General features: G+C 49.2%; 1 protein-coding gene across 4 annotated transcripts in view; it reads left to right on the top strand.

Annotated features, from left to right (window-relative positions):
* TAOK3 (TAO kinase 3) overlaps nucleotides 1–20,119 on the top strand; it is a 79,013-nt gene that overhangs the window by 56,676 nt on the left and 2,218 nt on the right. For all 4 annotated transcript variants that reach the window (XM_071445472.1, XM_071445471.1, XM_071445475.1 and 1 more), the window contains 7 exons: nucleotides 4,014–4,148; nucleotides 12,868–13,104; nucleotides 13,857–13,985; nucleotides 14,683–14,886; nucleotides 18,065–18,304; nucleotides 19,364–19,576; nucleotides 19,933–20,115. In XM_071445472.1, coding sequence (XP_071301573.1) covers nucleotides 4,014–4,148; nucleotides 12,868–13,104; nucleotides 13,857–13,985; nucleotides 14,683–14,886; nucleotides 18,065–18,304; nucleotides 19,364–19,576; nucleotides 19,933–20,115 — 1,341 coding nt within the window. The remainder of the gene's footprint in view (nucleotides 1–4,013; nucleotides 4,149–12,867; nucleotides 13,105–13,856; nucleotides 13,986–14,682; nucleotides 14,887–18,064; nucleotides 18,305–19,363; nucleotides 19,577–19,932; nucleotides 20,116–20,119) is intronic.

The raw sequence follows: 20,119 nt of genomic DNA, 5'->3' as shown, positions 1-20,119 counted from the left end.
GCTGTTTCTTGCTTCAATCTTAAAATCATCAGTGCTTTCTGAAACTTGGGCAGTAAAATGTCAGGGAAAACTTGTGATTAAGATCTGGTTTATAACAAAAAGATGGAAAAGAGGATCTTTGTAGTTGATCATCACAAATTCTCACCCAATCTCTGCAATAATAAAGTATATTTACAATAACTGCTGCAACTTGAGTGACTTCCCAGATCCTGTAAATTAACCTGTGCACATCTCCTGTTGCTGCTCCAATTAATTTCAGCATTTGTGAGGAATTTTGTGCATGGAGAGAGCTTAAACCTCCCTGTTGATTATCAAGGCACTTAAAGCAGTGTATTAAGACAAATGGTGCCACATTGTTGTTTTCCTTGCTCTTTAAATTCCTAGAAAGCACAAAGGGATTTGCTGCAATTCCATGGAAGTCTTTAGTGTGGCTTGGAAATTGCCTTTCCTGTTTGTCTAGGAGACTGGCAGCAGTTAATGAGTCCTCCTGTGTTTCTGGAAGTTTTATTTGGTGTGCATAGCAAAAAACCCAATGGGAAAGGGAGTGTTCTTCCTGGGGAGAAGGTGGAGGTGTCCCAGCTTTGGGCTGGGCAGAATTTGGATGGCAAAGGCCTTTTTTCAGTGAGGAGAAGGATGAAAAGCCAGTGTGTGGTAGAACTGGGATGGGACTCAGAGCAAAACCCACTCTGTGTTGGATTTTGAGCTCATGGCTTGACACCAAGTCATTGTGAGGTGCTCAGACAGTTCACAGGAGCAGCCATTCAGATCCAGCTGGGAGCACCACTGGAAGCTCCACCAGCTCCTGTCAGATAATTCTGTTTAATATTTGAGAATGGTTTTGTCCTGGCAATGTCCCAGCCAAATCCCCCCTTTGTTTGGATCAACCTGAAAACTGTTCATGTGCATGATACAGTCAGAAGAACAAATGATTCCTTGAGTAGGAAGTTGAAGATTCTGGATTGTTGGCCCTGAAGAAAAGGATTTTAATGAGTTATGAGCTGAGCATGCCTAAAGTTGCATCCTTAAGGTAAATATTGCAAGAAAACCACAGAAAACAGGTGGGAAATGAAATGTATATAGAAGATACTTTACTTTAAAAACAAACCAGGGTTTGAAATGCAGATTTGGGGCTGAGGTACCCTGATCCAAACTTGGTGAGTTTCTGGGATGCCTTCAGTCAGATTTTCTTTCTTGGGTGCCATGAGCCGAGGTGCCAATTTTGTGTCTTTGTTTCCCACTCGTCTGAAGCTAAAAGTTGGAAACAAAATTTCCTTATTTGTGCCAACAGTTACAACTGCAGTGTCTCTTATCAAGTTTTTAGGAGAAGAAGAATTTAGTTTTAAAATAAAAGTAGCAAAATCCTGTTTTTCTAGGTTTGTGGGGACATGTTTGTCATCAGTCACCTCATCTGAGGAAGGCTGATGGAGATGTGGCTACTCAGAGATTTATTTCTCCTACCAGCTGAGTTTTTTGTCCCCTTGAAATTGGTCCTTTGGCTTGCTCAGTTGCAAAGGAATTTTCCCATTCCTTGCCCAGCTGAGTTTGAAATGCAGAATGTGGTTAATTCACATTCCTGAAGGGCAATTTAATTCTGCTCTGAGCTTCTCATGTGCACTGAGGTAACCAGAGATCCCATAAAACAAGACCAGGGTGACACTCTGCCCTCTAAAAATCCACCTCTTAGATAACAAAAAGTAAATCACAGATTCATTTTCCAGTAGAAAAAGCAATTACAACTTAAACTTGTTATTTTAGGTGGTGTTTTGGAGCATTCTGGAAAGTCTGAATGCCCATTTTACAAATGTTGGGGGTTTTTTTTTCAGTGATTTGCAGCTTCTCTGGATATTTGCCATGCCAACATAATGGAGAGAAGGAAGATGATGCAGGGATTGGGGTATTGCTTAGGCTTTTGGGAACCCTGTGCACTCCCAGGTGCTGCTGCAGGCTCTGTGTGTGACCAGGGGTGACATTTGTCCTGTCCCCAGCTTCATTTCATGGCTGGAGCACAGCACTGGTGGCTCCTGGTGTTTCCTCAGTGGTTCAGGTGGGTGAGTTTGGGGTAGATCTTCACTACAGGGTTTGGGATCCCTCTGGTGAGGCTGAGAGTCAGATTAAAGTGAGAGATGCTGTTGGACTTTAAATGTTTAACCAGGATCTTCTGGAGATGGCTGTTCTAGAGCCTCACATGTGCCTTTCTCAGGAATGTGGGCAAGTCCAAGAGCTCTGCCTGTCACACCAATGTGCACAAGTTGGAAATCAGATCAGCCCAATTTTCAGTGATTTCTCTTGTGGTCTCACTGCCTTTCCTGTCAGACAGTGCCACAAATGCCCACTATAAGGATGTCCAGTATAAAATAAAACTGCAGCTTTTATGACTCTCCATATCTATGTGGAGGACTCTTCTTTTTAGCTGTTTTGGCTCATTCTGTGTGCCTTGTGTGGGTGTAGAGGAGCTGGTGCAGGCTTGGCTCTGTGGTGGCCTTGGGCACTGAGCAAAGGCAAGGGAAAGGTGAGCATGGACTGGGAGTGCTCAAAGGAAGGATAAGGAAAGGTTTTGGGGTAAAAACACTGTTAATCAATGTGGTGTTCATCTCCTAATATCAGCATTTCTGCACCTAATTGGCTTTTGCTTGAACTCATTTCCAGAGTCCTATTGAAAAGGGCTGAGTGTGTGTGGGTGTGGGTGAGAAGCAGCTGGAAATGGAGGCCAGCAGAGGGGAAAACCAGGTGTCTGTGGGGTGGGAAAGGAGCATGGGGATGACAGCAGTGTCCTGATGGACACACCATTCCATGGATTCTTCCTGTGGGGCTCTCTGACCTTCCTGCTGTCTGCTGCACCATGGCAGGGTGGCAGAGCTGCTCCTGCTCATGGAGGCAGCTCTTCCCTGCAAGGGCTTTCTAGGCATTGGCAGCCTTTATTTTGCACCCCAAAGAACTGGAAACTTGATTTAATTCAGGAAGAGAATCTCAGTCTTCCTGAGAGGATTTAGGAGCTGGAGATTGAGGATGGGAGTCATGACACTGGTGGATGCCAGTGTGGCCGGGCAGGAGCGGGGTGTGCCGGGTGTCCAGAGGCTACTCCATCCCCAGGATGCAGCCTGCAGCTGTGCTGACTGTTGGCAGTCACCATTCCCATTGGGAAAACCGTGGTGATGTGGATTTTCTGCTGGAATTTCTGAGGAGGGTTTCTCCTGGAGCTTTGTTCCACTCCCAAATTTGCCTGTGCCATTTGGGAAGGGCACAGCCTCTCCTGGCAGAGCCTGCCAGGGAGCAGAGGGGAAGCTGCACTAGGAACCATTCCTGCTAAAACCTGGGAGCTGTTGCTTTAAAAAGAAAAAAAAAAAAAAATCCTTTGTGGGCTGTGGAGAGAAAGTGCTAGAACTGTGCAGGATCATGACTGGAAAGCAGGATCCCTGAGTGGTCACGGAGGCTTTCCTGGTGCTCTCCAGCCTGCCGTGGATTTAGCCAGGATGCTCGTCCCCCACAGCAGATAGCAAACGAGGGACAAAGAAACCCTATCGAGGACACGGCGCTGGGCAAAGGGAATGAGGCAGGATGTTGCTGTGGTGTTAAAAGGGAACAGGATCTCCGTGCCTAGACATGGGAATCACGTTTTCACCGGGATCGCTGGCTTGCAGTGCTTGAACCCGACCTTCCCGAGGACTCCGACCGCCCTGCTCCGCTTCCTGCTCCCGCCTCGCTTTTTTCTGGCACATATGTAATACTGGAGGTTTAAAAAAAAAAAAAAAAAAAAGAAGGAGATTAAAAAAAAAAAAAAAGGCAGCCCGATCCAGGGATTCGGAGGCATCCTGCTCGCGATCAGCTGACGCGCCGAGCCGAGCTGCAATGTGTTGCTTATTCATTTTGTACGGTGGGAGCTGCCGGGGCTAAGCAGAGAGCTGAACTATGCCTCTCCTACAGCCGCGCTTGTGCAGACAGAGGGGTGAGAGAGAGGCAGCCGCCGCGGGAAGAGCACAGCCGGACTTTCTCCTTGTTTTTATCCATTTCTGCAGGATCATGTATTTATAAGGGATGAGGTGGGCCACAGGGATCGCAGGCCTGAGGTGCGGCCTACCCAGTCAGTGCAGAATCAGGCCCTCCACTACCGGAACCGAGAGCGCTTTGCCACAATCAAATCAGCATCTTTGGTAAGAGCCCCCATCCCACCCCACCCCATCCCACCCCACCCCGCTCCCCAGCCCCTCGCTGCCATCCCTCCGTGCTGTTGGTGCTGTTGGCATAGCAACTGGATATTGCACTGAAAGAGATTTTACCTCTGTGTGTGTGTGTGTGAGATGTAAATGTGAAATATGTTTAATTTCTCGGTGCATTTCCAGTGTGAGATAGACCACCTTCCTGGGTGAAGTTAATATCATCTTCATTTCCCACCCCACCCCTCCATTTCCCACCTGTCCCTTTTGTTAATATATTTATCTGCATGTGCATTAAGAGTGTGTGAGGGGTGTGAGAGCTGCTGGAACGCCGTGGAGATGCAGATGCAGATGGGTTTGGGAACAATAAGATCGCTGCTGCCCGCCCTGAGCTGCTGCCTGGTGTTTTTTTTTTTATTATTTTTTTATTTCATTCATTCATTTATTTCAAGCAACTGTACCGTGACTGCATTTTCCAGCCTGATCCTTTGGAAGGATTGCTGGGCTGCGATAAGGGAGAGAGAGAGAGAGGGTTTACAGCGGACTGTGGGCTTACAAAGGGGAGGGGGATGGGATGAATCCATCAAGATTTGTACTATTGCAAATGTGATTGCTGTGGATGCCTTTGTAGTAGGGAAAGGGGTGTGTGCCGGAAGAGTTAGTTGTGTGCCGCCTCCCCCACCCCGCATCCACCCGGGCTGGGAGCAGCCTTTTCCAGGGACAGCGGTGAAAAATGGCCCTTCACAGGGAAAACCAATGTCCTGCTCAATATTTCAGCCCGCTGGTATTAGAGGTCAGATGGACGGGGAGCGTTAGAAAGTGCCCACGGTTTGGCCATGGCACTCGCTCAGTGCTATGACATCATCCTGGACCAACCCCGAAATGACACCAGCGAGCCCTCCCCTTCCCGCTCCCTCCTGCCTCCACCATGGGGGTTCTCCTTCCAGACCACCATTTCTGCATCCCCAGAATCGCTTCCCACTCCTTCTTGCATGCACAGGGCAGGGGTGTGCCTCTGTGTGTGTGTGTGTGTGTGACCACAGCTGAAGCTGGTGACTGGAGGCAAGCAGCAGTGCCAGCAGCCCAATTTTTTTTCTGTATGATTGTTGCTGCTGCTGTTAAAATCTAGAATGATGCTGTGGCATTCGGGATTCTGTCCAGATGCTTCCCGAGAGCATCTGAATCCCATCTTTTGCAGGTGTATTTCTGGGTGCCCATACCCTGAGTGCCCCCCAGGCTGGTGTCCCCTGCTCCCCCCAGTTTAAAGTGACCTAGAAATGTGTGTGTTAGAGGACTTCATGCAGCACACCTGACAGGGGCAGGATCCCTGCTCTCCTGGAGACCCTCTGCCCTGGGAATTTTTCCTTTTTGTGTGTGTGTGTTCACCCAGTGTAGTGCCAGCTCTTCTACTGCCTGCACTGAGCAGATAAAAGTGGGACCCAGTTAGGTTGGCTGGAGGGCAGAAATAATGAATGACTCATGTATCATACTCCAGACATACAATTTCATTGATAAATTGATATGTGTGATGAATATATTCATGTTCTTTTACTCCCTGTGCAAAGCTGCTGCACCTTGTGGCCTGCCTTCAGCAGCAGAGCCCACAACTCCTGTCTTCCCTGGAAATGTCACCCCTGGGCTGCTTGGGTGGCTTGAAGGGATTGCATGGCCAGGCCCCTTTGGGAGCCAATGAAAATATGGGCTGTGAGGGGTTCCCAGGTCCCTGAGCTCTGGGGAAGAGCTGATTTCCCAAGGTCACTCCTAAATCCCATGGCAGCCTCCTGTGGGGCTGGCATTGTGTCTGCCTTCATTCCTCCCTCACTTGGATTTGCTGAATCTCTCTGCTTCAATGACCAAGTGATGATAAAGATAAAATTCTTTTTGAGTGGGGAAGATGGAAAGATTTTTGGAGAGCTTCTCTTTTTTGGGTTTTCTGTGGAACATGCTTTGTTATCCCCATCATACACACACATCTCCCCTTCCCAGTGTAGAGGGAAGATCCCAACACACCAAGCTGGGCACTCCAGGAGGTGTTGGTGTGTCCTTGCTTCTGAGGTTGTGTGGTGGGGCAGAACTGCCCCTGAGTTTGCCACAGGAATATTTCATGGTGATGAGCTTTCCCTTTAATAATCTTCCATTCTCACCTCTTCATGTTCTGAAATGGAAATCTAGGGGGGAAAAATAAAAGTTTAAACCCATTGCACAGAATCAGGGTGCCAGTGCTTGTGTTGGAGCACTTTTTATCACTGTCACCATTCAGGTCCTAGATGATGTCAGTGGGAGAGGTGCTGGATGCTCCTCTGGCCAAGGGAGAACTTCTTCCTGCTTCCCTGTCCAGTATTTGTGGGAAGGGCAAGGTCAGCCATGGAACTGGCATGGGGAGAAGGACCTGAACATGCCTGGAATTTGTAGTGCAAGCCCAGAAATTCAGGCTTTATTCATCTCTCTGTGTTAATTTACTCTTTCAATGGCAGCTGGAACAGATTTTTCATGTGTGAATGGGTGCCCAGGGTCCCACAGGGGTTGACAACAAGCAAACCAGCAATCTGTGATGGTTCCCTACATGCTGGCTGCTTCCCATTTCTCAGCAGCTGGGAGCATCTTCCTGCACAGAAAGGTTGTGCAGTTGGGAGCATCAGGTGGCCTGTATTGCAGAGAATCAAAAATGAGAGTTCTGGCCCCAAATTCAATTATATGGGATGATATTTGGGTGTTAAAGCTTCCTTTCATGGGATTTGCCTAAATCCACCCCCCAACATTGAGACCAGGGCAGTGTTTTTAGAAGAAAAGCACCAAGTCTGGGGCTGTTCACTCCACAGCTGTTCCTCCTGGTGCAGCCCAGGACCTGGGGCCCTCAAGTCCTTGCTCTTCTCCCCATAGATCAGGATATTGCAGATGGAGGTAAGACTGGCATTCCTTAAAGTAATCCCAAGTTCAAGTTGGATCTCTTTCCAAAAACAAGCTGAAGCAGTTCAGGGAGTGCAGAGGTCACAGAGGAACTTGTGTTAGACAGCTGAGCACTCCAGGTGACCCAGTGGTTTGGAGAGTGATTCCCTTGCCCTGGTACTCTGCAAAAGCATCATGTGAATATGAGGGAAACTGGACAGATCTCCAGAGAAAATAGTCAAATGAACTCTCCACAAAGAAACAGGCTGTGCATGTCCCCTTTTGAGTCTTGCAGTAGTGCTTTAATATTGCTCAGATTAAAGAAAATCATGAAAATCAGAAAATGTGAGTAAGAAAGATGAAGGAGCTTAACTTGGGTCATAATTCAATCAGCAATTTTAGTAGTCATTTTTTTCCTGGACCACTTTTCTCTTTAATCAGTTTTGTGTGGTAGCAGTAACCATCACTTACCTGGAACAGTGGTGGAAAATACCCTGCATATTTCTGCTGTTGGAGTAAAAGTTGCCATCTGAAATGGCAGAGACCAGGCACCTACATCTCCATATTATTTCTCAGATTATCAGTGATGCATAAATTAAAAGTTACAACCAGGAATCTCTTGAAGCTCAGCAAGCTGTTGTTTGAAAAGGAGGGCAGAGGTTCTGCATGTTGATGAGACTACACCTCTCAATGTTTTCAAGGGAAAGCTTTTTTTTTTTAATCTCTTCAGAGATGCATTGATCTGCACTTCTGGGTGTCTTTCAAGCTTGACTCCTTAGGTCCCCCCTTCCCCATGCATCTCCTTAGCAGCTGCTTTTACAGTTTTCAAAGGCAATGATCAAGTAGTTAAAACTTCATAGAATCCCAGAGTGGGGTGGTTGGAAAGGATCTTAAAGCCCATCTCATTGCACCCTCTGCCATGGGCAGGGACACCTTCCACCATCCCAGGGTGCTCCAAGCCCTGTCCAGCCTGGTCCTGGACACTGCCAGGGATCCAGGAGCTTCACTGGGCACCCTGTGCCAGGGCCTGCCACTCTCCCAGGGAAGGATTCCTCCCTCACATCTGTGACATCTCATTCCATAGAAGGATCAGACACTGAGGACTCTATCAAAGGCCTTGGTGTTCTCTTTGAAATCCAAATGCCAGCAAAAGAACAATGTGATCTCATCTGGGCCTGCAGAGCCAAGTGTCTGTGTCCATGGGAGCAGCATTCCCTGGATGTGGCCAGGGAAATGGCACCAGGGCTCCAGAGCCAGGCACCTTCACATGGAGCCGTTCCCTCTTCTGCTGGAGCATTGATGTTTTGTTCCACAGGGTTGAGTTTCTCCCAATGGGCTCATCTGGCTGCTGCCTTTGTAGACCTTTCCTCTAAAATTTTGGACTTGTTCTTTCTCATCTCCTCTTGCTGTGAGAAGCAGCTGGCAGTGTTTTGCTCCGAGCTCTGCTTCCTCCAGCACAGAGGAGCTTGGAAATTCAGTTATCTAGAGGTGAAAACTCCTGTCTTTTTGGAGAGGGTTCAGTATCTTGGATAAACAGTGTAGAACAAGGAACTCTAAACAGCTGTTGGTTTGGAGGAGAAGTTGTGAGCTCAACTTCCTTACGTAAAGCTAAAATCTTGGAGGGGTGAAAGAAAGTTTGGATTTTATGGCAAATGAACTGTCTGTGGGAGTAGGTTGGAAAAGACATCTCTGTTCTCAGTTCTGTGTATGCCAAAGATGCAGAGAGATAAGAAACTGAGAAAATGTCATACCTTAATGAAAGCTGTTCTGGTTCATACAGGTTTTTGGTTCTCCTGATGAGCTGATTGATTGTTGTGTGCTGCAGGGAGGGCTTCAGGAAACTGCAGCTTTCTGGTGTGAAGGATCCTGACATTTCCTGGTTATATGGAGAACAAATTTTGTAGTTATCACCTTTTGCTTCATCATAATCTGAGGAATTGTTTGTGGGCTTCTTCTTGAGGGGCAGCTCCAATCTCTGCTTGCTGTCACCAGGGACAGGACCCAGGAATGGCTGGAGCTGTGTCAGAGGAGGTTGAGGCTGGAGATCAGGAAAGGTTCTTCCCCCAGAGGGTGCTGGGCACTGCCCAGGCTCCCCAGGGAATGGGCACGGCCCTGAGGGTGCCAGAGCTCCAGGAGCACTTGGACAATGCTCCCAGGGATGCCCAGGGTGGGATTGCTGGGGGGTCTGGGCAGGGCAGGGCTTGGACTCCATGATCCCTGTGGGGCCCTTCCCACTCAGGATATTCCAAATAGTACATGGAGTTCCAAAAGTCTTTGCCTAAGAACACCAGAAGGGTAATTACTGAAACATCCCCAAAATTTCTTGTTAAAATGGTTGCTGGAGCTGTTCATTCATTAGGGGTTTAATCTTTAAAACCATAATCCTGGATTCATTCATAGTCTGAAGGACTTCTCTGGCACTGACCTGGGCATGTTCAGTCACTAATGTTCATTTCTGCCACATTCTGCCACCCCTGAGGTCACCATGTGCAGACTTTGTCTTTGAAGACTGTCCTGAGGACTGTAGGGCTTGACTGGAGCTTATGGTGATAAATGGAGTCTTTATCATGAGTTTGCTGAACAGGGACACTAAATCCATGAGATGTCCACCAAGTCTGCTGATCTGCTCTCCCATCTTTAGGATGAGACACTGCTTTTGTTTTCTTCTGACTTTTTAATGTCTCATCTTCTGTTGTGACTGGAAGGCTTTATCAGCTAGGCTTGTAATTAGCAATTGCATCCTTTTGTTAGGGATAAATATCCTAGATTTCATGGGAAATCTTTCCAAGATGGAATTCTTGTCACGATAAAGCTGAGCAAAATTGGAAATGGGGTGCAGAGGAACAGGGAAAAAAACAAGGATAAAAGTTAATGAGTTTTGCTGTAAATAAAACAAGTGCACATTCTACATCTCATTAGAGATGAGACCAAAGGAGACTGGCAAAGTTGCTGGAGGATCCTTAGATCCATTTTTTCTTAGGCTCTTGCTGTTTGCTTTGTTCTGCCAACGTCTGGGAACGGAGTGTGCCGTGCAGAACATCCCATTGCTCACAAAAGGGCTGGGCCCCAAAAATAGCACATCCAGGAAGATCTGGTGCAGCTGGTGGCTCCCAGGTCTCCATTTCTCTTCAAGTGCCTGACCAAGGCTGTTCTCTCCCAGCTGGATGTCACTGAATGTTGTCAATGGCATGTGTGAAGTGCTGGTGGTCTGCCTGTCTTACCTGGCATCTGTCTCTTATCATTAACTTGGATTCTCAGAGAAATTTTCCTTACCTGGAAGCTTCTGGCAGAGATCTTATTCTTGCTGAACTTGACTGAAATGTGCAAGTTCCTGTGAGCACTTCCCAACTTCTTCCAAGTGTTGCTGTCCTTGGTACTCTAGGAAAAACCAAAAGATTTTTGAGCTGTAGCAGAACACAGGGCTCACCCAGTGTTTGTGTTTCTGTGGTCATTCCTTCGATCCCACATGCTCCTGGTGGCTGCCTTGGATCTGATTGTGTCTCAAGCATGTACAGGCTGCTCTGTTGCACCAGTGGCTGAGGTGTATTTAATCCAACCTGCTCTAGAATGACACTCTGAAATTTCTTGTAGGAAGGGAGTGGTTTGTCCATCACCAGCTGGTGGGTGGGTACTCAGCCTCACTGGTCACCCTGAGTGTGACAGTGCTGTGCTCAGGCTGGTTCTTTGGTTCCTCTGCAGTCTTTGGGAGGCTCTTCCCGAGTTCCTCTCCACCCTCCTCCCAAGTCTTGGGGGTCATTTGAACCTGAGACAGGTGGCACTTGCTGCCTGCCTTGGGTCACCTCAGTCAGGGTGTTCATCTCTTGATTTTGGAGCTCTGACTTGGCTTCCTGTCACCTCCCAGCCCTGGAGCCAGCAAGTGCACTGGGATGGCAGTTCCCTAAAGCAGCTGCTCTTCTGTTGAACCTGACCTTCCCATCTCTGTAGGTGTATCCCATCCTACATCTGAACTTCAAAAATCTCCACAAAACTGCCTTCAAATGACAGCAGCACCATAGCAGGGGCCAGTTTTTGGGCTGCTGTGGAGGAATCCATCAGGAAGGCTGCAGGAGGGACTCTTGGTTCATAAAGCTTCACTGATCACCTTCAAAGGCCTGAGCTCTTCACACTTAAGTGGCAAAGCAAAGGTCCCCTTGCACAGAATCAGGGGCTGCAGTTCCACACACGTACCAAGTTTTTGATTCTCAGGTCATATAAATGATCAGCAAATCTTCATAAGTTCCTGAGACTGTCTTCAAAAAAATAAAAACCAGTCTTGGACACTTTTCTTCTTTTGAAATGGAAGCATCACCATTTGCATTTTCTTCTGAACATTTTTGGCACAGCCTGTTGGTGGTTTTTTTTTCTTCTTTTCACATGGATACACTTGGGCATGGAAATGAATGTGGAACTTGTGAGTTTGTTTCAGCTGAGCAGGGTTTAAAATCTGCTTAGACCATCTGATCAATCTTGTTAAGAGCACACAGTTCCAGAACAGCGTTCCCTTGTTAGAAAACTTTCAATTCTGGGAAGGAATGAGCTCAGTCTGCCATCATCTTGAATTTTAAGGGGAAATTTTGAAGGAGGCTCCTCATAGCAGAAAATAGATGTTGAGGAATTGAATTGGCATGGGGGTGACTTGAGGAGGAAGGAAGGAAGGAACGAGGGTTTGGGGGGATTCTGGCTGCTTCTTGGGAGTCCATGGATCTGAATAAGTTGAATCTGAATAAGGATCTGAGTCCTGCATCTGTATAAGGTGTCTAAAGAATGTTTTCTGTCAGCCACCTTTGTTTCCAGATCTCCTTCAGCATGTCCTGGAGTGATAATGATGCCTCAGGGTTTAGCTTTTATATTTTTCAGATTCTGTTCTGCTTTAGTGTCTAAGTCTAGGTTTCATATTAGGGGATGGTGAGCTCTCTTCACAGAGCAGGAAGACACAGCAATTCCTTCTCTAGCTGGGGACCAAGGGCAGCAGATCCAGATCTCAGACCCAAGAGCATAAACAATGGGGACTGAAGAGAGAAAAACAAGGATGGGGACTGAAGAGAGAAAAACAAGGATGGGACTTCATGGGCTAAAGCTGTAACTGGCCAATTAACTCAAATATGCAAATGGACCAGAACCTATAAAAGTGAGGGATCTTGTGAGTGGCCATCCATTGTGTGGCCATTTTGGGTTGTGTTGCCCAAGGTGGATCTATTGAGGCCTCTTAATAAATCCCTACTTTATTCTTGAGCTCCATCTAGTCTGTATTCTTGAGCTCCATCTAGTCTGCATTCTTGAGCTCGATCTAGTCTCTATTCTTGAGCTCCATCTAGTCTGCATTCTTGAGCTCGATCTAGTCTGTATTCTTGAGCTCCATCTAGTCTGTATTCTTGAGCTCCATGTAGTCTCCATTCTTGAGCTCCATCTAGTCTGTATTCTTGAGCTCCATGTAGTCTCCATTCTTGAGCTCCATCTAGTCTGTATTCTTGAGCTCCATCTAGTCTGTATTCTTGAGCTCCATCTAGTCTGTATTCTTGAGCTCCATCTCGTCTGTATTCTTGAGCTCCATCTAGTCTCTGCTCTGAAGGCAGCCTTCAGAAGGCATCAATAAGTAACAAGTCACTTCTTTTATTTGTAATATGGCATTTTCAGCTGTGTTACTGAAAACACATAAAAGTCTCAGGAAAAGATGGGGGCTAAAAGTTAGGACAGAGAAACCTTGTGGCTTTGTGAAACCAAACAGCAACACCTCCAAAACCCATGGATTGCTGAGAGGAGCACTGGCTCCCAGTGAGCTTGTGTGGGAAGCAAGGCCATGGAGCACTGGCTGCCCTGTTCCTGCCCCCAGGTTACAAGACAGATCCATGAGCATGAGCAGGAGAACGAGCTGCGGGAACAGATGTCAGGATATAAGCGGATGCGGCGCCAGCACCAGAAGCAGCTGATCGCCCTGGAGAACAAGTTGAAGGCCGAGATGGACGAGCACCGCCTCAAGCTGCAGAAGGAGGTGGAGACACACGCCAACAACTCGTCCATTGAGCTGGAGAAGCTGGCCAAGAAGCAAGTGGCTGTGATGGAGAAGGAGGTGAGTGCTGGGAGGATCTGAGGACAGGAGAACCCAGGTGTCCAAGGGAGGTGCTGCTCAAACCCATGGTCTGAGGTGCAGAACGAGAGGACAAAGTCTTAAACTGCCCCCAGGGCAATTTAGGTTGGATGTTAGGAAAAAGGTTTTTACATAAAGTACTGGAATGGTCTGCCAGGGGAGGTGGTGGAGTCGCCATCCCTGGGTGTGTTTAGAAGATTGGATATGGCACTCAGTGCCATGGTTTAATTGAGGTTAGGCTGGGTGGAACTCAATCATCTCAAAGGTCTCTTCCAACCTGGGGATTCTGTGTGACCTTGTGCTCCCTCGAGCAGCCTCCAGTCACCTTCCTGGCTGATGAGCACTCTGTTGGCATCCAACAGTGCCACAGCTGCATAAAAGGGGCTCTGGGGTCCTTGGTGGGAGCTTTGCCTCAGCTGAGGGGGTGACAAAGCTGTCACTCAGTCTAAAAATCAGCACGTTAATCCACATAATAAACTGGTGTGGTTGTGCCCTCTGGGGTGGCTTTGGTGGGGAGGTGAGAAGCACAAAGAAGCCCTCAGACTTATGTGAGCATTTTCTGTGTGAGCAGCTGTTCTGTGGCTGAGTGCTCATGGCTTTGTCTAGCACAGTCACCAAAATGACTGACCAAAAATCAAAAACCACAGCAATAATTTGTGCTGGATTCTGCACCTGCTCACTCACCTTTTTTTCTTCTTTTATTGTTATTTTTTTCCTCTCTCTGTACATTGCAGGCAAAGGCAGCTGCAGCAGATGAAAAGAAATTCCAGCAACAGATTTTGGCTCAGCAAAAGAAAGACCTGGCGACCTTTTTAGAAAGTCAGAAGAAACAATACAAGCTTTGCAAGGAAAAGATTAAAGAGGCAAGAAACCCTCAATTTCAGGGCTGAAGGGGTGTGGAATGAACACAAACCCTCTTGTTTTGATAAACCTGGGCCAGCCCAGGGGTTTAAGGGATACTGTCAGGCTTGGAAGCAAATTTTGGATTCTCAGCAAGTAAATTTTCAGGAGCTGGGAGCATCTGGCAGCATTTCCAGAACAATTTGTGAGGGTGGCTACAGGTGCCTTCACAATTTGCTGTAGAGCAGAATCTTTGAAACCAAGGGTGATGAGGGAAAATGGGACTTCACAGAGAGTTCTTCTTCCCCTTTCTCCTCATCTGTTTTTTTTATTTTCAAGTAATCAGAACAGCCATTCAATGTCCCTTGACTAAATGCCCTGTGATCACTTACATAAATTAGGAAGAGAAATAACTTCGTATGTACCAAAATGCATTATTTAAGTAGTGTCTTCACCATATTGCAAAAATAATTGGCTGTTAAGGTAAAGGTGAGAAAATTATTATCAAGGAGCTCTGTGGCCATTTTTCCTCCTACTCTTGGTGTGGGTCCTGGTACAGCTGTAGGGGCAGCAGGGCTGAGCATGGCCAGGTGATAGGTCTGGTTCTGTAGTGGGATTTTGGTGTCCTTTCATGGCCTGAATGGCAGAGGAGGAGCCAGCAAGGTCCCCCATGTCCTGTGTCACTGTGGTGCTGAGGCAAGCCTTGTTTTGACCCTGCAGGAAATGAATGAGGACCACAGCACACCCAAGAAAGAGAAGCAAGAAAGGATATCCAAACACAAAGAGAACCTGCAGCACACACAGGCTGAAGAGGAGGCCCAGCTTCTCAGCCAGCAGAGACTCTACTACGACAAAAACTGCCGATTCTTCAAGAGAAAAACGATGATCAAGAGGCACGAGATGGAGCAGCAGAACATTCGGGAAGTATGGCACTCCTCACTTCTCTCACAGCCTGTTTTAACTGCTTTAGCTTCGTGTCTTGGCTGAACTTAGGTCTTCATGCTTCTAGTTGATAAATAGAATTGAGAAAAATGTAACAAAATATGTTTTGGGAAATGGCTTTCCCTGCAGCTGTGGCTGCTTTGGTCAGTTGAGGGATGGCAGCGTTGACTGCAGACAGAAGCACCCTGTGGGCCCCTCCTCTGATGCCTCATCCCAGCTCCTGAGTGTTGGGTTTGGGGTTCCTGCCCCAGTTTGGGGTGTAGGGAGAGCTGTGGGATGGGGATATGGGCTGTCAAGGAGCAGCTCTTCACACCCTGATTCCCCTCGTTGGTTTTTGCCCCTTGCCTCAAGGCTGCCTGTGGTCTAATGCCACTTTGGAGAAGGAGTTTCCCCATGAAGATGCTCCTGTGGCCATCATTTTAATATCTGAATTCTTCATGGATGTTATTTTTGGATAAAGACTGTCAGATGAGAGGGTGTTTTAGAGAAAACTGAGTGAGAAGTGGTCAAAATTTTCCAATTGTGTTTGGCCTGCTATCCTCAGGCTTTCCAGTATCATTTGTACTTGTTCAGAGCTTTGCTGCCCTTGGAGCCAGATGTGCCTGGGGCTGCTCAGCTGCTTTGCTGAGATCCAGATATCTCAACACAGGCACCCTCAAAACTAGTGACTCCAAAAATCCAGATTTGAGCCCCCTTGTCCCAGCATGTCAGCTCTGTGGCAGGGATGAGAACAGAGTTCAGTTACCTGGCATGGCATTTAACAGGAACACACCTCTGACCTCCTGCATTTAAGCTCTTATGAGAGACCTAATTTTCAGAATGATCTGAGTTTTTATTCCCTGAAAATTACATCCCTACTAGTTCAAATGTGCCAGTACTAACTACTTGGATCACCTGAAGTAAATAACACTTTCAAAATGTGTTTTCCATATTTTAAGTAACCACAGATGTTGTTTTTGTGCAAATGGGAAAGTGTTTGAGGGAAGTGGAATGACTGTGTGTGTCTATGCTGTGTGAACAGAAATCCGGTGTGGAATAGGCTTGGGAGAGGCTGGCTGAGCTATCCTGGGATGAAGGCACATGTGCCACAGCTCCCTGCCTGGTCAGTGCCCCACCTGCCTTTGGGAAGTCATTTTGGCACACCAGTACCTGTACATTTTAATCTTGGCTGTCAAGGGTCGAGTTTTGCTTACATGTGAACACTTGCTACACCCTTAGGGCCAAGAGGGCAGAGGGAAACCCTGGCCCTGTTTCCTCCCCCACCCTCTCAGCTCAAACCTGTCCCAGGTGTAGCAGCCACAGGGGCTGAAGTTTGCAGGTGTTGAGAGTTACTCTTAACTCCTCTTGAGAGTTACAACAGGATAACCACATGTGTGCAGCAGCTCAGGATAATTACATTTTTTTGCTTTTCCTGCAGAAACCCGTTAGGCTGGGGCAGCCCTGGGCTGGGCACGGTGTGGGGTGGGGCAGCCCTGCTGTGCCTGGCTGAGGCTGTAACCTGAGCCGGGGTCAGGGATGCACAGCGCCATCTGAGGGGTACAGCTGGAGTCAGCTCCGTGCTGCTCAGGGTGGGGCTGACACCTTGAGACACAAATGTGTGCAGTAATCAGGGAGGGAGCTGCTGCCTTCCCTTCCTGGGAGTGTGGCTTGGGGAAGGTTATCCCAGACTGTGGACACCCTGTGCAGGAGCTCTTGGTGAGCCCTGCAAAACCGGTCTTGTTTTAAAGATGAGCTGCACCTTGGGCCAAATCCCAGCTGGGCAATTCACCTTCTCACCTGAGGTGGTGTTAGAGCCACCGACCTCTGCTTGGCCACTCTAGTGCAGGGGATGGAGGGGGGAGCTCGTTCCCAGTACCCACCAGGGGCACGGGGGAATTCACACCGGACAAGAGCCCCAATTCCATCACCCTGAGCACCTGCGATGTGTTCAGTGAAAGCTCCTGCGAGTTTCTGCAGGCACCCAGCGCTTGTGTGGGGTCCTGGTGCCACCTGCTGGGGACTCCCGGGGCCATCCCAGAGCAGGGGAGGGATGGATGGGACGGACGGATAGATGGATGGACGGTCGGTCATATGGATGGATGGATGGACGGACGGTCGGTCGGTCATATGGATGGATGGATGGATGGATGGACGGACGGACGGATGGACGGGCATATGGATGGATGGATGGATGGATGGATGGACGGACGGACGGACGGACGGTCGGTCATATGGATGGATGGATGGATGGACGGACGGTCGGTCATATGGATGGATGGATGGACGGACGGACGGATGGACGGGCATATGGATGGGTGGGTGCATGGATGGATGGATGGATGGATGGTCAGTCACTCAATGGTCACTCCTAGTCCTAGCATGGATGGATGGATGGACGGACAGACGGACGGACAGTTGGTATCTCAGTGGTCACTCCTAGCATGGATGGAGGGTCACTCCTGGGATGGATGGATGGATGGATGGATGGATGGATGGATGGACAGTTGGTCACTCAGTGGTCACTCCTAGCATGGATGGATGGTTGGATGGATGGATGGATGGATGGATGGATGGAGGGACAGTTGGTCACTCAGTGGTCGCTCCTAGCATGGATGGATGGATGGAGGGGCAGTTGGTCACTCAGTGTCGCTCCTAGCATGGATGGATGGAGGGATGGAGGGGCAGTTGGTCACTCAGTGGTCGCTCCTAGCATGGATGGATGGATGGACAGTTGGTCACTCAGTGGTCACTCCGAGCATGGATGGATGGATGGACAGGTGGTCGCTCCTAGCATGGAGGGATGGAGGGACAGTTGGACACTCAGTGGTCGCTCCTAGCATGGATGGATGGATGGAGGGGCAGTTGGTCACTCAGTGTCGCTCCTAGCATGGATGGATGGATGGATGGACGGACAGTTGTCACTCAGTGGTCGCTCCTTGGATGGATGGATGGATGGACGGACGGACGGACGGATGGACAGTTGGTCACTCAGTGTCGCTCCTAGCATGGATGGATGGATGGATGGACAGTTGTCACTCAATGGTTGCTCCTAGCATCCCCGTGGCGCTGCTGGGTTTGTGTTTCCCTGTGACACACCAATCCCTGCTGCTGGCAGAGCAGTGGGCAGGAGCTGCAGCAGGGCTGCCCGCTCAGCTCTGTGTGTGTGTGTGTGTGTGTGCAGGAGCTGAACAAGAAGCGGACGCAGAAGGAGATGGAGCACGCCATGCTGATCCGGCACGACGAGTCCACGCGGGAGCTGGAGTACCGGCAGCTGCACACGCTGCAGAAGCTGCGCATGGACCTGATCCGGCTGCAGCACCAGACTGAGCTCGAGAACCAGCTGGAGTACAACAAGCGGCGCGAGCGGGAGCTGCACAGGAAGCACTTCATGGAGCTCCGGCAGCAACCAAAGAACCTGAAGGTGCTGCCAGCTTTCCTTGCTCCTCCTCCAGCCTCTGTCCTCTGTGCAGCACCCGTGCTGTGGGACCACTGCTCTCCACTCCCTGTGCTCTCCCTTGCATCCCCTCCCTTTGCACAGAGCAGCTCTGGATAAGGGAAGTTGTGGGCTGGGATATCCCAGGGCACACAGACAGTTTTTTAAGTGCTGTGCTAATTGAGGCTGTAGTAAAATAGTCCAGTCCTAAGCAAAGCGTTAGAGAAGTTGTTTCTGACAAGCTGTGTGTTGTTCAGGCCCTCGCTGGTGTCAGCTTAGAATGATGATGAGAGGGGGTTGGTGGTGCTTTCAGAGTCCAGAGAGAACACAGAGCACTGTGAGTGTGTGCTGAGCTCTGTGCACAGCCCAGTGTGCTAACAGACCTCTGAGCTGCTCTCTGTGGTAGAGGCATGTTCCTCCTCCCAGTGTCACAGAATATCCTGAGTGGGAAGGGCCCCACAGGGATCATCGAGTCCAAATCCCAGCCCTGCACAGATACCCCAACAATCCCACCCTGTGCATCTCTGGGGGCATTTTCCAAATGCCCTTGGAGCTCTGGCAGCCTCAGGGCTGTGCCCATTCCCTGGGGAGCCTGGGCAGTGCCCAGCACTCTCTGGGGGAAGAACCTTTCCCTGATACTCAGCCTCACCCTCCCTTACACAGCTCCAGCTGTTCCCTGGGGTCACTGGTCACCAGAGAGAAGCACATCACTGTCACTCTGTCACACCCTTGTTGGTTCCTAGGTTTGCAGCCTCCACATAGTGCAAGGTTGAAGTGGGAAGGACATGGAAGGGGAATGATGCTGTGAAAAAGCAGATATGTTTTGGGAGGCAGGTGATGGGCTGGGTGATCTGCAGGAAGTGGGAAGTGCCCTGGGCTGAGGGGGTGCTGTTCCTGGCCAGGCTGCAGCAGGGTCTGAGCTGCTGCTGCTGGTTAATGCCTGTGGGAAGCATGCACAGGGGAGCTGTGGTTCCCACCACCCCACCCATGTGGACCTCTCCATTCCCAAAGCCCTTCGTGCTCTTCACGTCGTTCCTTCCTTGGCAGGCTATGGAAATGCAGATCAAAAAGCAGTTCCAGGACACATGCAAAGTGCAAACTAAGCAGTACAAAGCACTGAAGAATCACCAGCTGGAAGTAACTCCAAAGAGTGAGCACAAGACAATTCTGAAGAGCCTGAAGGACGAGCAGACACGGAAGCTCGCCATCCTGGCCGAGCAGTACGAGCAGAGCATCAATGAGATGATGGCCTCGCAGGCGGTACGTGCAGGGGGCTCTGGGGCCTGGCAGCACCCTGGGGGGGACTTCTCCAGCCACTGAATTGTCAAAACTCTTTAAACAACACGTCAGCTGGCACTTTCCCTCTTGGAATAAGTGTCCTGTGGAACACATGTCTGTCCCCTGCTCCCCTGGTGTGCTGGGGTTTAGGATTGGATCTTCTGGGGCTCTGCCTCACTATGAGCAGAGCAGCTCATGAAGGCTCATGAAGCCTTTCCTGCTTCCTCCCTCTGCCACCAACACCAGTGGCTTTGGGAAGAGTTGTTTGTGACTTGTGTGGGAGCAGAGGAATTCCCAGCAGGGTTTGTTTGAGCCTTGTTTTCCCTGTGCTGTCACAGCTCCGGCTGGACGAGGCCCAGGAAGCAGAATGCCAAGCCCTGAGACTGCAACTCCAGCAGGAGATGGAGCTGCTCAACGCCTACCAGAGCAAAATAAAGATGCAGACAGAAGCACAGCATGAAAGGGAACTCCAGAAGCTGGAGCAACGGGTGTCGCTGCGCAGGGCACACCTGGAACAGAAGGTAC

Source organism: Agelaius tricolor, unplaced genomic scaffold, assembly GCF_023055355.1.
Source record: "Agelaius tricolor isolate 1412-34295 unplaced genomic scaffold, bAgeTri1.0.p SCAF_20, whole genome shotgun sequence".
Lineage (NCBI taxonomy): Eukaryota > Metazoa > Chordata > Aves > Passeriformes > Icteridae > Agelaius > Agelaius tricolor.
Note: the sequence above shows the minus strand (reverse complement) of the source record. Positions and strands in the feature narration are given on the sequence as shown.